Consider the following 15,216-nt stretch of genomic DNA (forward strand, 5'->3'; position numbering starts at 1 on the left):
TAGGAAACTTGGTCTTTTCAGAGGTTTTAAGGGGAGGTCTTTTGGTTTGTGTTCCTTGCGGGTGCTGCAGCTGATTTGGAGGTTATACAAGGATGTCTTCAGCAGATCTGTTGCTACAAACAGAATGCAGACACCGCTGCTGGGGTTTAGGTGGATAAAAGCTGTGATATACCTCATCGTGTCTAATGTGCCCAATCATGCACTTGCATTCCAGAGAAAGCTGATGATTCTTCTTCCAGAGCAGCTCCTGTAAGAGATGGGCAATAAGGAAAGGACGACTGAGGTGGGGAGTTCACCTGGTTCAGACCCATAAATGCCTTAGGAGGTCCCACCACAGTGTCTCAGTAAGAGGACAGGGGCCTTCTGACACACGGGTGATGCTGAGGAACAGAGCCTCCTATGCACAGAGCTGTGCATGCCCTCTTGCATGCTGGAGTCTCTTATATTACCTCTCGGGACATCTCCTCGTGTGTCTGAGTACTGAAACCTGCAAGTGACACAGGGTTTCTGGGGTTGAGTTGCCTCATTTCTTTGGTGGTTTATATTTGCCACCAGTAGCGGTGAGATTTAGCTCTGCAGTGTCCATCTTCCTCCTTTGGTGGTACTGCTTCTGCTAGTCCTTCATGTTAGTCTGCCCACGGGATAAAAATAGTAAAAGAAACTTTCCTTGCATGAGTTTCACTTGAAACTGGTATAGGCTGGTGGTAGAGCAAAAGCAGCTATGTGGCCTGATCCCTAAAGCAAAGCTTTTGTGTGGGTGTTCCCAGGACTCTGTTATTCCTAGGAAGGGAGGACCACTCCTGGGTGTGGTCAGAAAGGTACAGACATATGCTTGTGTGATTTCCTCCCAAAAACTTGATGCCTCTCTCCTGGGTAACCTCAAAGAGGGTCAGAGCAAAGCTGCAGCCCTGCTTTTCGGCCCTCTCTGCAAGCAGAGGTGCTGTCCGGCTTTTGTCTGTGTCTGAAGCCTGGAGTTATCAACACTTCCTGTATCAGTGCCCCAGCAGGCAGAGAAGCACTCACCTTTCCCTCCAGTACCTAGCAGAGAGGGACATGGGAATTACTGGGTGTCTGAGCCCTTACAAGTGACCCAAGAGGGCAGGAGCTTTGAGTACTTGGTCCCTTCTGGTACTACTAAATTTGGTGCTACTCAGAGCATTCATTTGTTCAGCAAGAAGTGCATAGTCAGAGTCCTGACATCCCCAACCTCCTCCTTAGCCTCCAAAGCATTTCAAGTGCCAAGTGACTGTTCTGTGGGCCTGCTATCAAAGATAGGCTTCATAGACAAACTGAGACTGGTAACGTTCAAGTTACTAACCCCTGATCTATTGGATCATCAGATTTCAGTGCAGGAAACACCCCTGTTAGAAGAAACGTGACATTAATTTCCTTGTCAGACTTGTTCCCATGGACACGTTTAATGCAACTGTGTGTTTCACACCAGCTTACATCTTTACCTTGTCTTTCCCTTCTCCTTTTCTGTTCCTGTGAGACACTGTGAAAGTAAGCAGTGAGATCCCTTATATAATTGAAACTAAAGTGAGAGAAGTATTTAATTTTCAAGGGAAGCGGTAAAGAAGTACTGGGATCCTGTTACAGACCTTCAGCTCTGGCATACTCACGTGCCATTGCGAGTGCAGGGTATACAGTCTCTAATTCAGTCCTTAGATGCTCAAGGCTTATTTCATAATTCTGCATCTACAAAACACTTGACATCTTTATCATCCAACCCACAAGAAATGCTGCACGTCCATGGTAGTGATGTCTCAGTACTACTACGAGGTCCTGCCCTTTGATCTGTACAGAACAGTGAGAATACTCATAGGGTGCAATGTTGGTCATGAGAACAACTCACTGTAAGGGCACAGAATCCTCTGCTCACACAGAACCACTGACCGAGGCAGCAGAGATCAGTCCCACAGCAACGAGCACGTCTCTAACGCAGAAATCATAGTGCCGTGATAGACATCAGCTCAGTAAAACCTTATCTCTGCCACTTAAAAAAAAAAAGAAAGAACGGGCTGCTTTGTCTGACAGCCTTGCTGCTTAGCTGACTGGTGAGTGCTGAAAAGAGATGTTTGGCAGCCTGCTGAAAAGCAGGGGAGCCTGAGCGATGTAGCATTGTGAGCGGCACGGGTTTTCTGTCGGGCATTTCACCTCTAACTTTTCCCTGAACCATCTGCTGCATTCCAGCGTCAAGAATGTAAGGCTTGTTTGTGAGCCCTGAAACAATTTGAGCTTTGTGTTGGCTCCATAGCAATCAATCTAGCAGCAATATCTGCATATCATGCTCCAGCTGAGGGTCAGGCTGTGTTTTCAGTCACAGAAAGCAGGTTTTCCTAAAGTTTTACACCCCTCTTCTCCCCGTTTTGTGTGGCACTGTTGAGAACAGTACTAGAAAACTGGATAGCTTTGAGGGAGCAGTTTGAACAGTTGGTCGATTGAAAGGAATAAGTTTTTGAATTCAAGCCTCACAGTAAGGAACTCGCATTTATAATTTATGCAAGTGGAGGCAGCGAGTGACCTGATCAGAATCTAGAACTGCTACGAGACGTGTTTCTGATGGCAGTGTGTCTAACTGGGCACATGTGGATACTGTAAGAAGCTCCGCTGGCTAAAAGTAGATGAAGTAAACACGTCTTAGAAAAATCATCACATCAAGATTTTATTTTTTTTCTCCCCACCACCACTTTTCCACCCTGTTCTCTCCTCTCCCCACCCTCTGCCCTTTCAACTTTAGAAGGCACTGGAGAAATGGGGACACTGAGCAAACAAAAGACATGTCTCTGTGTGTGTGAGCTCTATGTAACAGGCTTGTTCTGCTCAGTGGGCAAAACAAGCAAGTGAAGAGATAACCAAATCTCACCAGAGCTGATTCAAAATCTTCAGCTGAAGTTGTTGATCTGTCAGTGCTGGTGGTGAGGAGGGTAAATTTTAGGAGGGGGGAGTATTTTGACCAGTTTCTTCTATGAATGTGTCTTGTCTTTTCTTCTTCTTTTTTTTTTTTTTTTTTTTTTTTTGTTTTATTTTTTAAATGAAAAATTTGGCCCCAGCAATGTTGAGTAACCAAAAATGTAAAAATTCTCTTTGGGAGATAGATGGTTGAGCTGTGGTCTGTAAAGGCATGTGGCTGCCCTTCCTCTAGTGCAGTATTGTGTCTCTCACGGTAAGCTAAAAACTCGTTAAGGTAGGAGCCTGTAAGGGTAGGCTGTGCTTCCTTATCAGACCCTCCTTGTGGCCCCAGTTCCTGAGCTGAAGGCTGTGTATAATGGGTACCGGTAAACTACTCTTGTGAATATTTATCACTTTCCTTTCTAATCTCTGTATGCCTTTGACCACCACAACATCCTCTGGAAATGAATTCCTCATTTTAATTACATGGCACGTTTTTCACTGTCGCTGTTTTTTTCTTTCTTCTTTTTTTTTTTTTTTTTTTAGGAGACTTCCTTTAGCTGTAAGCCTGGTATTGACAAAAAGAAATGAGTGATCATTCTGAATTGTCTCTTTCTACCTTATTTTGCCAATTGTAAAACTTCAGCGCATCCTCTCTCCATTCTCTCTTATTTTCTCAGCTTCGTGCATCTGATAAGACTTGTTGCTAGTCTTGTAACATATAGGGAAACTTAACAAATGCAAGGCGTGAACATTAGCTTGTTTCTAGGCTGGGTACATGCAGTGTAGGAGAAATAAGAGGGGGAGGCACCGTGTTAGTGTTCCCAGGGGAGGGGGGAAGGCTCCAGTATTGGTTCACTGGTTAGTGGCTGTCATGGAGCTCCCCTGCAGCAGCTCAGCCTTGAGGCGTCACTCCGTGGGGGACCAAATGTTGCCGGTTTGTGCTGTGACGGGTGTCTTTTGAAGAGGCAGCTGTGTGCACCTGCTCAGGCTGGGGAATGTCTGAGTGCTCCGTGAGAGATGGATTAACAGGGGGGAAGCGACCAGCATTGCCAGAAGAGGTTTGATTGTAACTTGGCTTTGTAAATTCCCACAAAGCTGCCTGCAGCATGTCTAACCGATGTGTCTGCGCGCTTCAAAATAAATTTTGGTGCGGAAACTGGCTGTCATAGCTATTTCACATGTTATATTTACAGCAGTAGACCCTGCTCCTGTGAGGCTGGACCAGAATGCCTTCTGCTGTGCAGGGGAAGGACTCTGGAACAGAGAATGCAATTTCCTCTTCATTCGTGCGTTTGTAAATCAGAAAACAAAAGTTCCCTGGGGAGGACGTTGCCTAAGTGAACAGCGTCAGCCCATCCCGTTAGGGAGCAGCCTCTACGTGTGCAGGCCTGGTTTCACTTGGAGAAAGCGAGAAACCTACAGTGCCTTAGCGCCCAGTCTCTGTAATCGGTTCCTTTCTTCCCTCCTGTCTGCAGGAAAATCCGCAAGCTGCTTTCCTCCTCCGAAGCCAAGCGAGCCGCCAGACGCCCTTACAAGCCTATTATCCTCCGGCCCATCCAGGCAGTGCAGCTACGCCAGCCCATGAATGATGAACCCATAATCATTGAGGATTAACACACGCTGAGCAGCTCTCCGGATGACGGTGGACCTGCCTGAAAGAATCTCTCCTCCAATATATACTTGAGTTTCTATGGCTACAGCATTGAACTAACTGTTGAAGAGAGGGAACTTTTGAGGAACTGTTTTGCATCTTTTAAACCCTTAAAAGGAACTCAGCCCTTCTCTGAGCCTCTGACCACAGACTGCTCTCTCTCTCGCGTGCACTCTCTCCTTCTCTCTTCTTTCTATTTTTTTCTTTTTTCTTTTTCTTTTTTTTTTTTTTTTAATTTTTGGTAGCCTCTTTTCCCCTTTGCTTCTACCCCTTTTGTAGACAGGGGGAGGGAAAGTAAGTTTAACTTATTAAGAGAATGTGGACTAGTACTTTTTAGCTTTGTTTCCTCTTCCGATGTATGAAGAGCTAGAACCCTTCATTTTGTGACTGAGCTCTCGTTGCAAAGCCGTTTTTGCAAGGCTGTGTTGTAAGATTTTTCTTTTCTTTTTTTTTTTTTTTTAAATTTTGTGGACGGTGCCATTTTTTATTTCATTTATATTATTTCTTTTGTAGATAAATTTCCAACCTTTAACTGATATTTGGAAATAGGAGCTGAAAGCCAGCCCCAGGTTCAGCCAGTTTTCTTTGGTCCTGTCCCTTATGTTTTTTGGATCATTTTGCACGGCCAGTTGTGCTCATGCACAAGACAGAAACAACTCAGGCTGAGAAAGGAGTGAGCTAAGAACTGAAGAACCTTGCAGAACATTACACTAACGTTGTGTGCAGGGGAGGCCAGGCTACCAGAATTAGGTGTCCTTACTCTAGTTGATCCCTGGGAGATCTGGCCCGTGGCATTTTTCCCAGTAACCAGCAGTTTGCGTGCTGCCTTCTCTGTGACATCTGGAATCCTACGTGCTGTTATACCACCAAGACCCAGCAGTAGGCCCAGCAGTCCAGCAAGTGTAATGAATTGCTTTGCTCTGGCTCCAAGAGTCAAGTACACCAATGCCCAGGGACATTTTGCTTAGAACTCTGAACCTGTTTGTGCATCAGCGTTTTTGGACGCATCTCTCCCAGGATGAGACCTGGTTTCTCTTTAATTGCGTTACTGTATGTTTCCCATTTTGAAGGGAATTTAAATTACAGCTGCGTTTTCATTTGAACACAGTGTCTGAAATTTAAGTGTTTTTTCCCCCTCCCTTGACATTTCTTGTGTTTGAGGTTTCTTGCATCTCTTGAACTTCTTATGTATTTGCAAGTCTGTATAATTTCTTTTTCATATGTCTTCTCATTGCAGTGCATTTGCTGAATGCCCTGCTCTGTTTTGAAAGGATGTAAACTATCATTTGCAACTTGTGCTGATCTGTACATGTACCTGCCTCAAGCAGACACAGCATGTAATAACCCCCAAGTCATTCCATATGTGTCAGCGGTGAGATGAGCCAAAGTTGTATTTGGGTTATCACAGTCCAGCCGTGATTCTGTGCAACTCTGCTAACCCACCGGGTTAGACGGAAAGGAATCCCCACAAAATTAAAACAATTCAGTTAACTTTACTTAATAAACCTGGAAAGTGAGCTTTTGTGAAACATCTGCTTTTTGTCCCTTCTGAAGGAGCTGCCAAGGCTCAGGGTGCCATCTGCCTGGCGCGCACGCCTCTGCGCTCCTTCCTCCGCAGCCCGGAGCCGCGTTCTGCTCTCGAGTGTTTGCGTAACTGCGGCGTGTCCCTGCACGGCCAGTGCCGTTGTGTTGTATGGGACCAGAGTCATTCACAGTCTGATTCCCCTCATATGTGGTTTAAACATTTCTAACGCTTCAGACTGTGACTCCCTCCCTCCTCCTCTTAAACGCGGCAGCAGATGCCACGCCGCAGCTCTGAATGAGCCTTTTGTCCGTGGTGGCTCACGCGTCTGGCTGCTCCGTGGCACGACTCTGGCATGTGGCAGAGAGAAATCCCTGGGGGTTCGCAGCCGAACCCACTGACGTTTAAGTGCTTCATTTCTACATTCACTCCTTTCTGGGATGAGCAAAGCGGCCTCAGCGTTTGGTCTCACTTGCTGCTCGGGAGTGGTAAGATTTACTCTGTGGCTGTGAGTAGCTGCGCAACGTAGCAGATGTTGTGTACTGCTGGTCATGTTTTCCTATCCATAGTTTAAAAGCGGGAGGGGTTGGCCATTCCTGAAGGGCATGCTACATAGGAAGGGCACCAAGCTTAGATAGAGAGCCTCCAGGCTGCGTGCAGCGGTGCAGGGCTGTGCCAAAGGCCATTGGCAGTTTTGTCGCCATCAACCTGTTGGATTAACCCGATGTACATAAGAAATATTGCCGACTGCAGGAAGGGTTTGTAACGCTTGATTTTTCTCTGTGAGGGAAAGGTCTCCTAGAGATTCCTTTCTGTTGCAAAATGAAATCTGAAGACATCACTGAAAAATCTGTGTCCGAATTGGCTTCAGCCCCTCTGCAGTGGGATTCGGAGCCGATGCCTGAGCTGTAGCAGAGGGCTGTGCTCTGCCATGGTGCTGGGGGAGCTCCGACATCCCTGCGTGCGGGGGGAGATGCGCTTTGGTTATGGGGGAGGTATTGATGAGACTTGGGAGAAGCTGTTGGGGCTGCACAAAGAGCTGAGAGTAACCACGTGGGGGTGCCAGCCCTGCAGCTCCCACAGCTTAAAAGCTTTCCTGGAGCAGCTCCAGAGACTGCTCTGGGAACGAGTCCAGGCGAGGAGAGGGAATATCCTGCACTGCCCTGACTTTGAAGGATCCCTTGTGTGTCCTTTAATATGGATGCCGTTTTTCGGCGTGTGGTAGCAGACCACTCCCTTGTGTTTCCACTGGCTCATGTGCCAGCTTGAGGAGGGTTTGGAAGATACCTTTAGCGACCAAGGAAAAATACTGGCTCTCAGGCAGTGCAGAGTGAATGGTGGGTCTCACCATTCACCTAACCCCTTGCTGTCACTCTCTTATGCCGGCTGCTGTCACCAAGCCTCTCCTACACCAACCTCTCTTCCGTATTCACATTCACGTGCTGCTGTGTTGTTGCTGCAGGGATTGCCTTTCGTTATTCCCCGTTCTGCTGTGGAACCTTGTTAAAAAATAAAAGGTACGTACAGCTGGGGCAGCGTCCCATTGTCACTGTCCCTTCCACCCGCTGCTTCCACCTCCTAGAGAGCCCTTGAGATTGCAGGGGACAACTTCTGATGGGAGTTGCAGTGAGAGATGGGCTGGCGTTCGGCGCGTTCCCTCCGCGGTGCAGAGCCTGGCCCGAGCAGGTTATTTCTACTGCACGTGTCTCCAGCCTGTAGTAAGTTTTGCTGCATGCGTTTGGATATTTTCCCTTAGCTGTATATCCCCTGGCATCCCCATCCTTCACTTGCTGTTCTGCCTTGCAGACATGTCACAGGCTCAGCCCCGATCTCTCTGAGAAGGCTGTGCTCCGTGCTCACGTGGATGGAGCGCACTGGCCTCCAGACTCGCTACGATGCTCACAATTTTACTGGCTTAAAAGTAGCAGGGAGCTGGTCAGGACAGTCTTTTAAAAACTAAACAGAAATCCAAACATTCCTACAACACTTCATGACAAAATGTTTTTGTTACAGGTTTTCTTCTAGGTAACTTTGGAACTTTGGGGTTTTTCTACTTTGCATTTTGCATTTTACCAGCTTGTCAGTAGCAGCCCCCTGTGATCTCTGCTTTTGATGCTGTAACGTGATGGCAGCGCAGCGTCCGCAACAGCACTGTGGAAATAGTGTGAAAAAAAGCAAAGCATGACCAAAACTAACAATTCTGAAACTCGCATTCCTGCTGTGGGAGGTGGGCTGTAACCGGGACGCTACTGGGGAGCTGTAGAGCAAAATACACGCTGAAATTTCCTTTGAAATGGAAATTAGGAGCCTGTGCCAGCTCTGCTGCGGGCTCTGGCTCTTGGTGCGAGCCAGACCTTGGGAAGCCTGAGAGGGTCTTTCGGCTGGTCAGTTTGCGTCATGGTGGAGCCGCTTTCCACCACCACGGCAGGAGGAGCAGGCAGTTAACCTGCTCAGATGCTGGCGTGGGCACACGAGGGTGTGCAGGTAGGGGTATGGGAGCTGTGCAAGCCTGGGGGGTTTCTGGGAAGACCAAAAATAAAATCTTCTGGCAGAGTTTGCCTGGGAGGAGGAGGAGGAAGGGTTGTGATATGGTTGTAGGAATGGGACCCTGCATCTCTTCTGTTTTTCGTAATCCATCAAGAGGGCACAGGCTTAAAATACCTTTAACTTAAAATAAGCATTGGCAGCAGTGATAGAGGGAGAAAGGAGAGATCGCTGCAGAAGGGCAAGCTCCGGCACGACAGTCTTCTCGAGCTGGCGAGCGTTCGTTTGGGTTTTTTCCTGTAAGTGTGCTTTTTAGTCAATACTCTTCTAGGAGAGCCCTCAAGAGCCAACGGTGACGTGATCTGCTGTGATCCCCATCTTCAGGATATGAACATGTCTTGAGCATGTATGGTCTTTACTTCACAGCCCTCCTCGAGGGAGGAGGCTGGTGTGTCCCCCGTGTCCCCGCTGCGCTCCCCATCCTCCCCGAGGGCTGAACGGAAGGGTTTTGCCCTGCACGGCCAGCTTTGAAACCTGGTGAAAGCCTCGGTCTCTGATCACGTTTCATCCGTGCAGGCTCTCAGGAGGTGGGAGCTGTTTCACGAAAAGGCACACGGTAAATTCAAACAGGCTGTGGGGCCGGGGGCTTGTCCCCATGTCCTCCTCAGCCTGAGAAAAGTCAGGCAAGGTCAGGGCTGAAGAACACTTGATTCCTGCCCTGGGCTTTGCGAGTTCATTCACTGCATTCCTGGAGCGAGTGTAACATAAATTCAGCATCTTTCTGCAGACAGCTTCCTCCCCTCCCCACTGCGCGGGGACTCTCCACCTGGATCCAGTGCTCCGCGGGATGCTGGCAGCGTCACAGCGAGCGGATTTACGGGTCCTCGCCGGAGGGTTTCAGCCAGGTCACGCTTATTTGGAGATTTTCCATCCGAGTGGTTCCAGCAGGAGGGGGTTTGTTCCCTGCTGCTGCATCTTGGCTGCCCCCGTGCAGGACATATGGGAGGGGAGCGTGCGGACGTGGCGCCGGGCCGGGCGTGCTTGCACGCTCCTTTCCTTGCATCCCAGGAAAATGCCCGTGATGTCTGCTGGGAACCTGGGGCGAATGCATCCTGATGGTGGGTGTTCCCTCTCATGCTCATGAAGATGGTGCTGTAAGGGCACATGGGGACACCGCAGCGCCCACGTGGCACTGGGTTACGTGTGTCCAGCCCCGTCCCTGCCCCAGGAGCTCACCAAGCTTTGTCCCAGAGGTGCTGTGAACATGGGGCACAGACAATGAAAACTGGGCAGCCGCTGTGCATGCTTGTCCTGCCACCACACCAGCCCCTGAAACCGTGTTGCACCATGGCCGGTGCAACCTCTGGCCCCAGGGTGTCTGGGAGGGCCCACGTGGTTGGAGAGAGCTTAATGACAAACCGCCCTGCGGTGCCTCGCACGGCCAGGCTGAACTTTGCCACCGGAGCCCAGCTCTGAGCACAGCCCGTGCCCCGGGACACCCTTTCCTTCCCCCCAAAAAGCTGGGGGAGAGCCACCGGCTGGCTGCTCCCCGCTGCACCACGGTGTTCGGCCCCAGCAGGGTTTGAGAGCCGTGCTCGTGTCTCTCCAGCTGGTTTGCTGCCTGGTTTTGGTGAGGGCACTGCTGCTCACGTCTGCTCCATGGAGGTTTGTGTGCTCCACACCAAATTTCTGCATCCTCGGCGTCCACGTGCAGCCTGCTGGGATGCTCATGGGCTCTGGGTGGGCTGGCAGCTGCAGCCCCTTGGGAAGGGGATGCAGGGACGATGGGGACATCCGTTCCTGCTTGCAAGGACAAGTGGGATGTCCATAAACGTGTTTATCACAGGCGTGACAGTGCTATCTGCCCTGCCCGATAACAGCGGGGGCGCGGATGCCTTTTAAAGGAGAGAAGCGACAAGTGGACAGTCGGAGCCCCAGATAGCAGGCGCCGGGGCCGGGCGGTGACGTGCCAAGCCCTGGCCGGTGGCATGTGCTGCCTGACGAGAGCCAGCTCCTGCCAGCCCCTTGGCACGCTCTTGCTCTGATCCTCCATCTTCCCGTCTCTTGCTAATTCTTCCTAAGCCCCTAAGCCCCTGGGCTCCCCTTTCTGAGCCGGGTGCTTATCCCACAGCCACCCTTCTGCAGCGAGGCTGGGTACCCAGCACATACGGGCTGTGATCCCGCTGTGTGCGGCTGCCTCCCCGTCCCTGCCAGCCTGGGGTGCTTGTGGTGGGGAGCAGGTTTAGGGTGCTGCCCTGCTTGCCCTCCTGCACAGCCCGGCCTTGAGTGGCCACAGGGACATGGGGTGGCCGGATCCAGGCTGGCAGGCGCTGCACATCCACGAGGGCCATGCAGAAAAATTAAAATAAAAAAAAGTGTTTTGCTTGGTTTTGTGAAAGTCTCCTCTGCCGCATCCCTGAGCACCTGCCAGGAACTGCTCCCCGGCCACGCGTGGGAGCCCGGCCGGTTCTGCCATGAAGCTCCTGCCAAAGGGTGAGGACTGGGGCAAAACGCGGGCAGAGCTGGGTCAGCCGTCGCAGTCCGCAGCAGCAGCCGCCTGCTCTATTTGTCACCATGAGCACCTGGCCACAGGCTGTGTCTGGGGACACGGGAGCTTTAGGGGTGACAGGAAGACCCAGCGTGTCTCCCTGGGGGGACCCTGACAGGGGGATGGAGGGGGCTGGGCACGTGGGTGCACGCCATGTCCCAGCCGAGGGTCTGCGAGGCCACGCACAGATGGCTGTCCTCCGGGCGAACCCAGCCAGCAGCGGGGGTTTTTTCCTTAACCTTTTATATTGGATATCTTCTCCCCCAGTCTCTTCTCGCCCTGTAACAAATCCAACTGATCCGAGGTGCCAGAAAATGTGAGACGCAAGCAGAGGCGAGCAGAGGCAGGCTTTCCAGCCCTGGCTCCCCGTACGAGCGGCTCTGTCTCCGTGCATGAGTTTTTGCGGTATTTGCATCTGAAGGAAGAAGAAAGAGCCGAGGGGAGGCAGCGCGGGGAGGGGGAGAGGTGAGCCAAAGGAGAGGCAGCCTGGGGAAAGTTATTCCTTATTTATTCCTTACTTTCCCTTAATCTCCCTGCAAAGCTCTCTGGTTGACCTGCCCTAGGCAGAGGTCCCGAACAACCTCACGCCTTTTGAAGGGCCCCGGTGGAGGCAATCCCTGCCTCACGGCCAGGGCTGGCCCAGCACAGCCAGCAAAACAGCCCCCCTGACACGTCCCACAGCCCCCCTTGGGCCTGAGGGGGTTGCTGCTGCCCAGGGAATGGCCATGGGTGCTGGCACCAGCTTTAAGATCGGGGCTTGCTTCGGTCTCAGTCCCACCAGGGAAGGGGGATGCTGCAGGGATGTGGCTCCTGCTCTGCTCCGTGCAGCATCCCTGCGGGAAGGGGCTGGGGTAAAACCCCCACTTGGTTAAGGAGGGGGATGCTGGGCTGCCAGGCGCTGCATGGAGGAAAGGCCCCCCACACCCCGTAAGTGGGCAATTAGGGGCACGGCCAGATCAGCCATCAACCATTACATGAAACCTTGGTGCCCCGTGATGCTACGTGTACTGGGCCGGGCAGCTGGGAGCCACTGGAGGAAAATGGGTCACCCACCTCCAGGGGAGCAAGGGCTGGGGGGGAAGGTCCCCTCAGCGGACACAGCCCTGGGTGCTGCTGTGGGTGCATCTCCCACGCCAGAAGCCTCCCCTGGGTGCTGAAAGGCGGCTTTGGCACCAGCTGCCAGGGGAGCCCCGGCTCAGCCCTTGGGCAGGGATGGAGCCCCAAATTTCTGATGAAAAATGCAGCATCTGCTGAAAATGAGTCCCCAGGCTGGTCCCAGCAATGACTTCTGCCAGCTCCCTCAGCACCCACGGGTGCATCCCATCAGGGCCCATGGATTTATGGATGTCCAGAAGCTGTGCCATCCCTGCTGGCTCAGCCATTGCCACTTGAGTCACCCGTCCTGTTGTCCCCGTGGCGCCGGGACAGCCCTGCCATTGATGCAGGAGCACGCCAAGCCTAAGCCGGGGCAGATTAAGACATGACCAGCTAAAGCCACTTTGCTCCTGACCAAGCATATCTGCTCGGGATTTAGCGCATTTGCAGGCAGGGATTCACACCTTTAGGTGATTTGTCTTAATTCCCTCCCAGCCTCCATGTGTGAAAAGCCCTTGGTGGGTGAGAGCCTGGCTGGGTGCTGGTCCTGCAGCGTGGCTGAGCTCAGGGTTTCACCTATGGCTGCCCCACGCGTGCTGTCAGGTGGGTGCAGCCTTCCTCCTCCTCCTCCTCCTCCTCCTCCTCCTTCTCCTCCTCTTCCTTCTCCTGCCTCCCCAGCCCCCAGGGCTGAGGCACCAGCTGACATTTCCTACAAATCCAGAGGATTTAGACAACCAGCCCTTTTCGGGATGTCCCTCGCAGCATAGGAAAGATGCTTCTGGTGCTGGGCTGGCACCCGCCTGCTGCCATGGGGTGCTTTAGGGCAGCAGACACAGCGGGTACTGCAGAGGGACCCACACGAGGGCCCGTGGGGCTGTGCTGGCGGAGGCAGCTGGCCTCCCAGAAATCAATAGCTCCACAAATCCCCAGCTCCTGCCTTGCCCTGATGGCTGCTGGCCCCGGGGGTGGCTGCTGGCCGGGGCCGGGGCAACCCGGCTCCATCCTGGGGCCTGCAGGGCTCAGCCGCCCCTCCCTGGAGCTGTGCGGGGCTGGGGCGTCCCAGGGGCACCACCGCCACCTGCCCCTGTGCAGGGACCCCACAGGCCACAAAGCCCCACATTGTTGTGGCAGCAGCTGGGCGCAGAGTGACGGGGACGTCTGGGTCCCTCCGACCCGCCGGGCTGCGCAGCCAGTGGAGAAACCTGCTGTCACGCATCCCCGTCCGTCCGGCGCTGTGGACTCGCAGGGGTCACCCCGTCCCATCCCGGAGCCCTGGGTTCCCTCCCAGGCGCTGTCTCTGTGCCGGGGCCGGGCGGGGCGGGCGCTCGGCAGCCTCACCAGCTGCCGGCAGAGAAAGGAGGAATTATGTGCCAGTGGCGGCGGAGGAGAGCCAGGCTGCCGGACGATGAATAATGCAGCGGCTCCGCTTTCGGGGCGGCAGATGTCCTGTTTTCTGAGGCCCGGCCCGAGCCTGCGGGGTGGCGGCACAGGGGTGCAGCCCCCAAGGGCCCTGCCGCCCTCCTCGCCTCCCCTGATACCCCCCTCCTGTGCACCCGCTGCCCACAGCAGCCCCGTGGTGCAGGATGCAGCCATCCGGGCACATAGGGGCTTCCCCTGGTGCAGGGGGTCTGCACCCCACCACAGGGCACATTTTAGGGTGGGCGAAGCCGGCACTCCCTCCCCGGCATCGCTTCACGGCTCCCTGAGCATCCCCTTGCAGCGGCAGCAGCCGGAGGGACTTTTGACATGGCCGTTTCCATGGCAACGGAGCAAAATGGCGCCGGGAAGCAGGGGGCTGCTGGGCGCTGTGGCACGGGGCCTGCGCTGCCACAGTGGGGTTATGGCAGGGAAGGGCTGAGGGTACCGGGGCAGTGAGCGCGTCCGCTCACCCCGCAGATGGGGTGGGAGATGCCCGAGCCCCTCTGCTGGGGCTGGCCCCGGGATCAGCACCCTCAACTCATGCCCCAGGGCCATGGCATGCCTGAGATGGGCAGCGCTGCCCCACGATGCCACACTGTGCCGTGCCACGCTGTGCCAGCAAGGCTGCCCGGAGACGTGCCTGCCTCCCTCCCCTCGCCCGCCTGCCGCCACCGCTATCTCTGCTCCCCCAGGGCCTCTCGCCCTCATCCCCCCGCCAAGGTCTCCCATATCAGGCCTGTTGCCCCGGCTACTTAATCTGTGTTTCTCGGTTACCCCATCTGGAAAAAATGTGTCTAAGAATACCCAGCGCAGGCACGGCGCTTCCCGGGGTGGGGGGCTGCTGCCCACCCCCTCTGTGTCACCGCCGGCCCCTGCGCCCCCCACCCCACCACGGCACCATCCCGCCGCGCCAGCCCCTGCACAGCCGTGGCTGTGAGCGCTCCAGCGCCGGGGCTGGGGTCTCCGAGGGCGGCTGCTGTCAGTGGCCTCTGGGCCAGTGCATTCGGTGCTGGGCTTCCTCAGACACCGATGTGCCACCCCGAAGGACCACAGCAACGGGCTGCGCACCACTCTGCCGCCACGCAGTCTGTCCCTTCCACCAGCCCGACCATGCAGGGCTGTGTGTGTGTGCTGAGAGCCTGAAAGCACCCCCCAGGTGCTCCCCTGTCCCTAAAAGAGGGGGCTAAGTGTCCCTTAGCTGTCCCTAAAAGAGGGGGTGAGACAGCTCCTGTGCTTGCTCCATTTCTCGTCAGTGCCAGCCTGCAGGGATGCAGGACTCGCCCAGGGACAGGCAGGGTGGCACCGCTGCCCGGGCGTGCGCAGGAGGGGACCGGGCACCGAGCTGCTAAAACCCCCCAGGTCCCGGTGTTCAATCGCAACCTTTTAAATTTTTTTCCCAGGAAAGGGGAATCCTGAGCGCTCGCAGCCTTGGGGCTTTCGGGGATGGCGAACAGGGCAGCGGAGGTTTGCCTCGGGCGGGGGCTCCGCCGTGCACCTGCCGCGCTGAGGACCGCGCCGTCCTGTGCCGTACCGAGCCGGTCCGAGCTGTGACGACGCTCCGCGGGCAGCCCCGCCCCGGCCCCCCCCCCGGGCGGCGGCGGG

General features: G+C 54.2%; 1 protein-coding gene across 5 annotated transcripts in view; it reads left to right on the top strand.

The window, feature by feature from the left end:
- The window catches only part of MTA1 (metastasis associated 1), an 84,072-nt gene extending 79,005 nt beyond the window's left edge, over positions 1 to 5,067 (top strand). For 4 of the 5 annotated variants that reach the window (XM_068416759.1, XM_068416760.1, XM_068416762.1 and 1 more), the window contains one exon: positions 4,371 to 5,067. In XM_068416759.1, the coding sequence (XP_068272860.1) occupies positions 4,371 to 4,509 (139 nt within the window). In that variant the 3' untranslated portion in view covers positions 4,510 to 5,067. The remainder of the gene's footprint in view (positions 1 to 4,370) is intronic. The other variant, XM_068416763.1, reaches the window with a different exon arrangement.
- The last annotated feature ends 10,149 nt before the right edge of the window (positions 5,068 to 15,216 follow it).

This window comes from Nyctibius grandis, chromosome 21, assembly GCF_013368605.1.
Source record: "Nyctibius grandis isolate bNycGra1 chromosome 21, bNycGra1.pri, whole genome shotgun sequence".
NCBI lineage: Eukaryota > Metazoa > Chordata > Aves > Nyctibiiformes > Nyctibiidae > Nyctibius > Nyctibius grandis.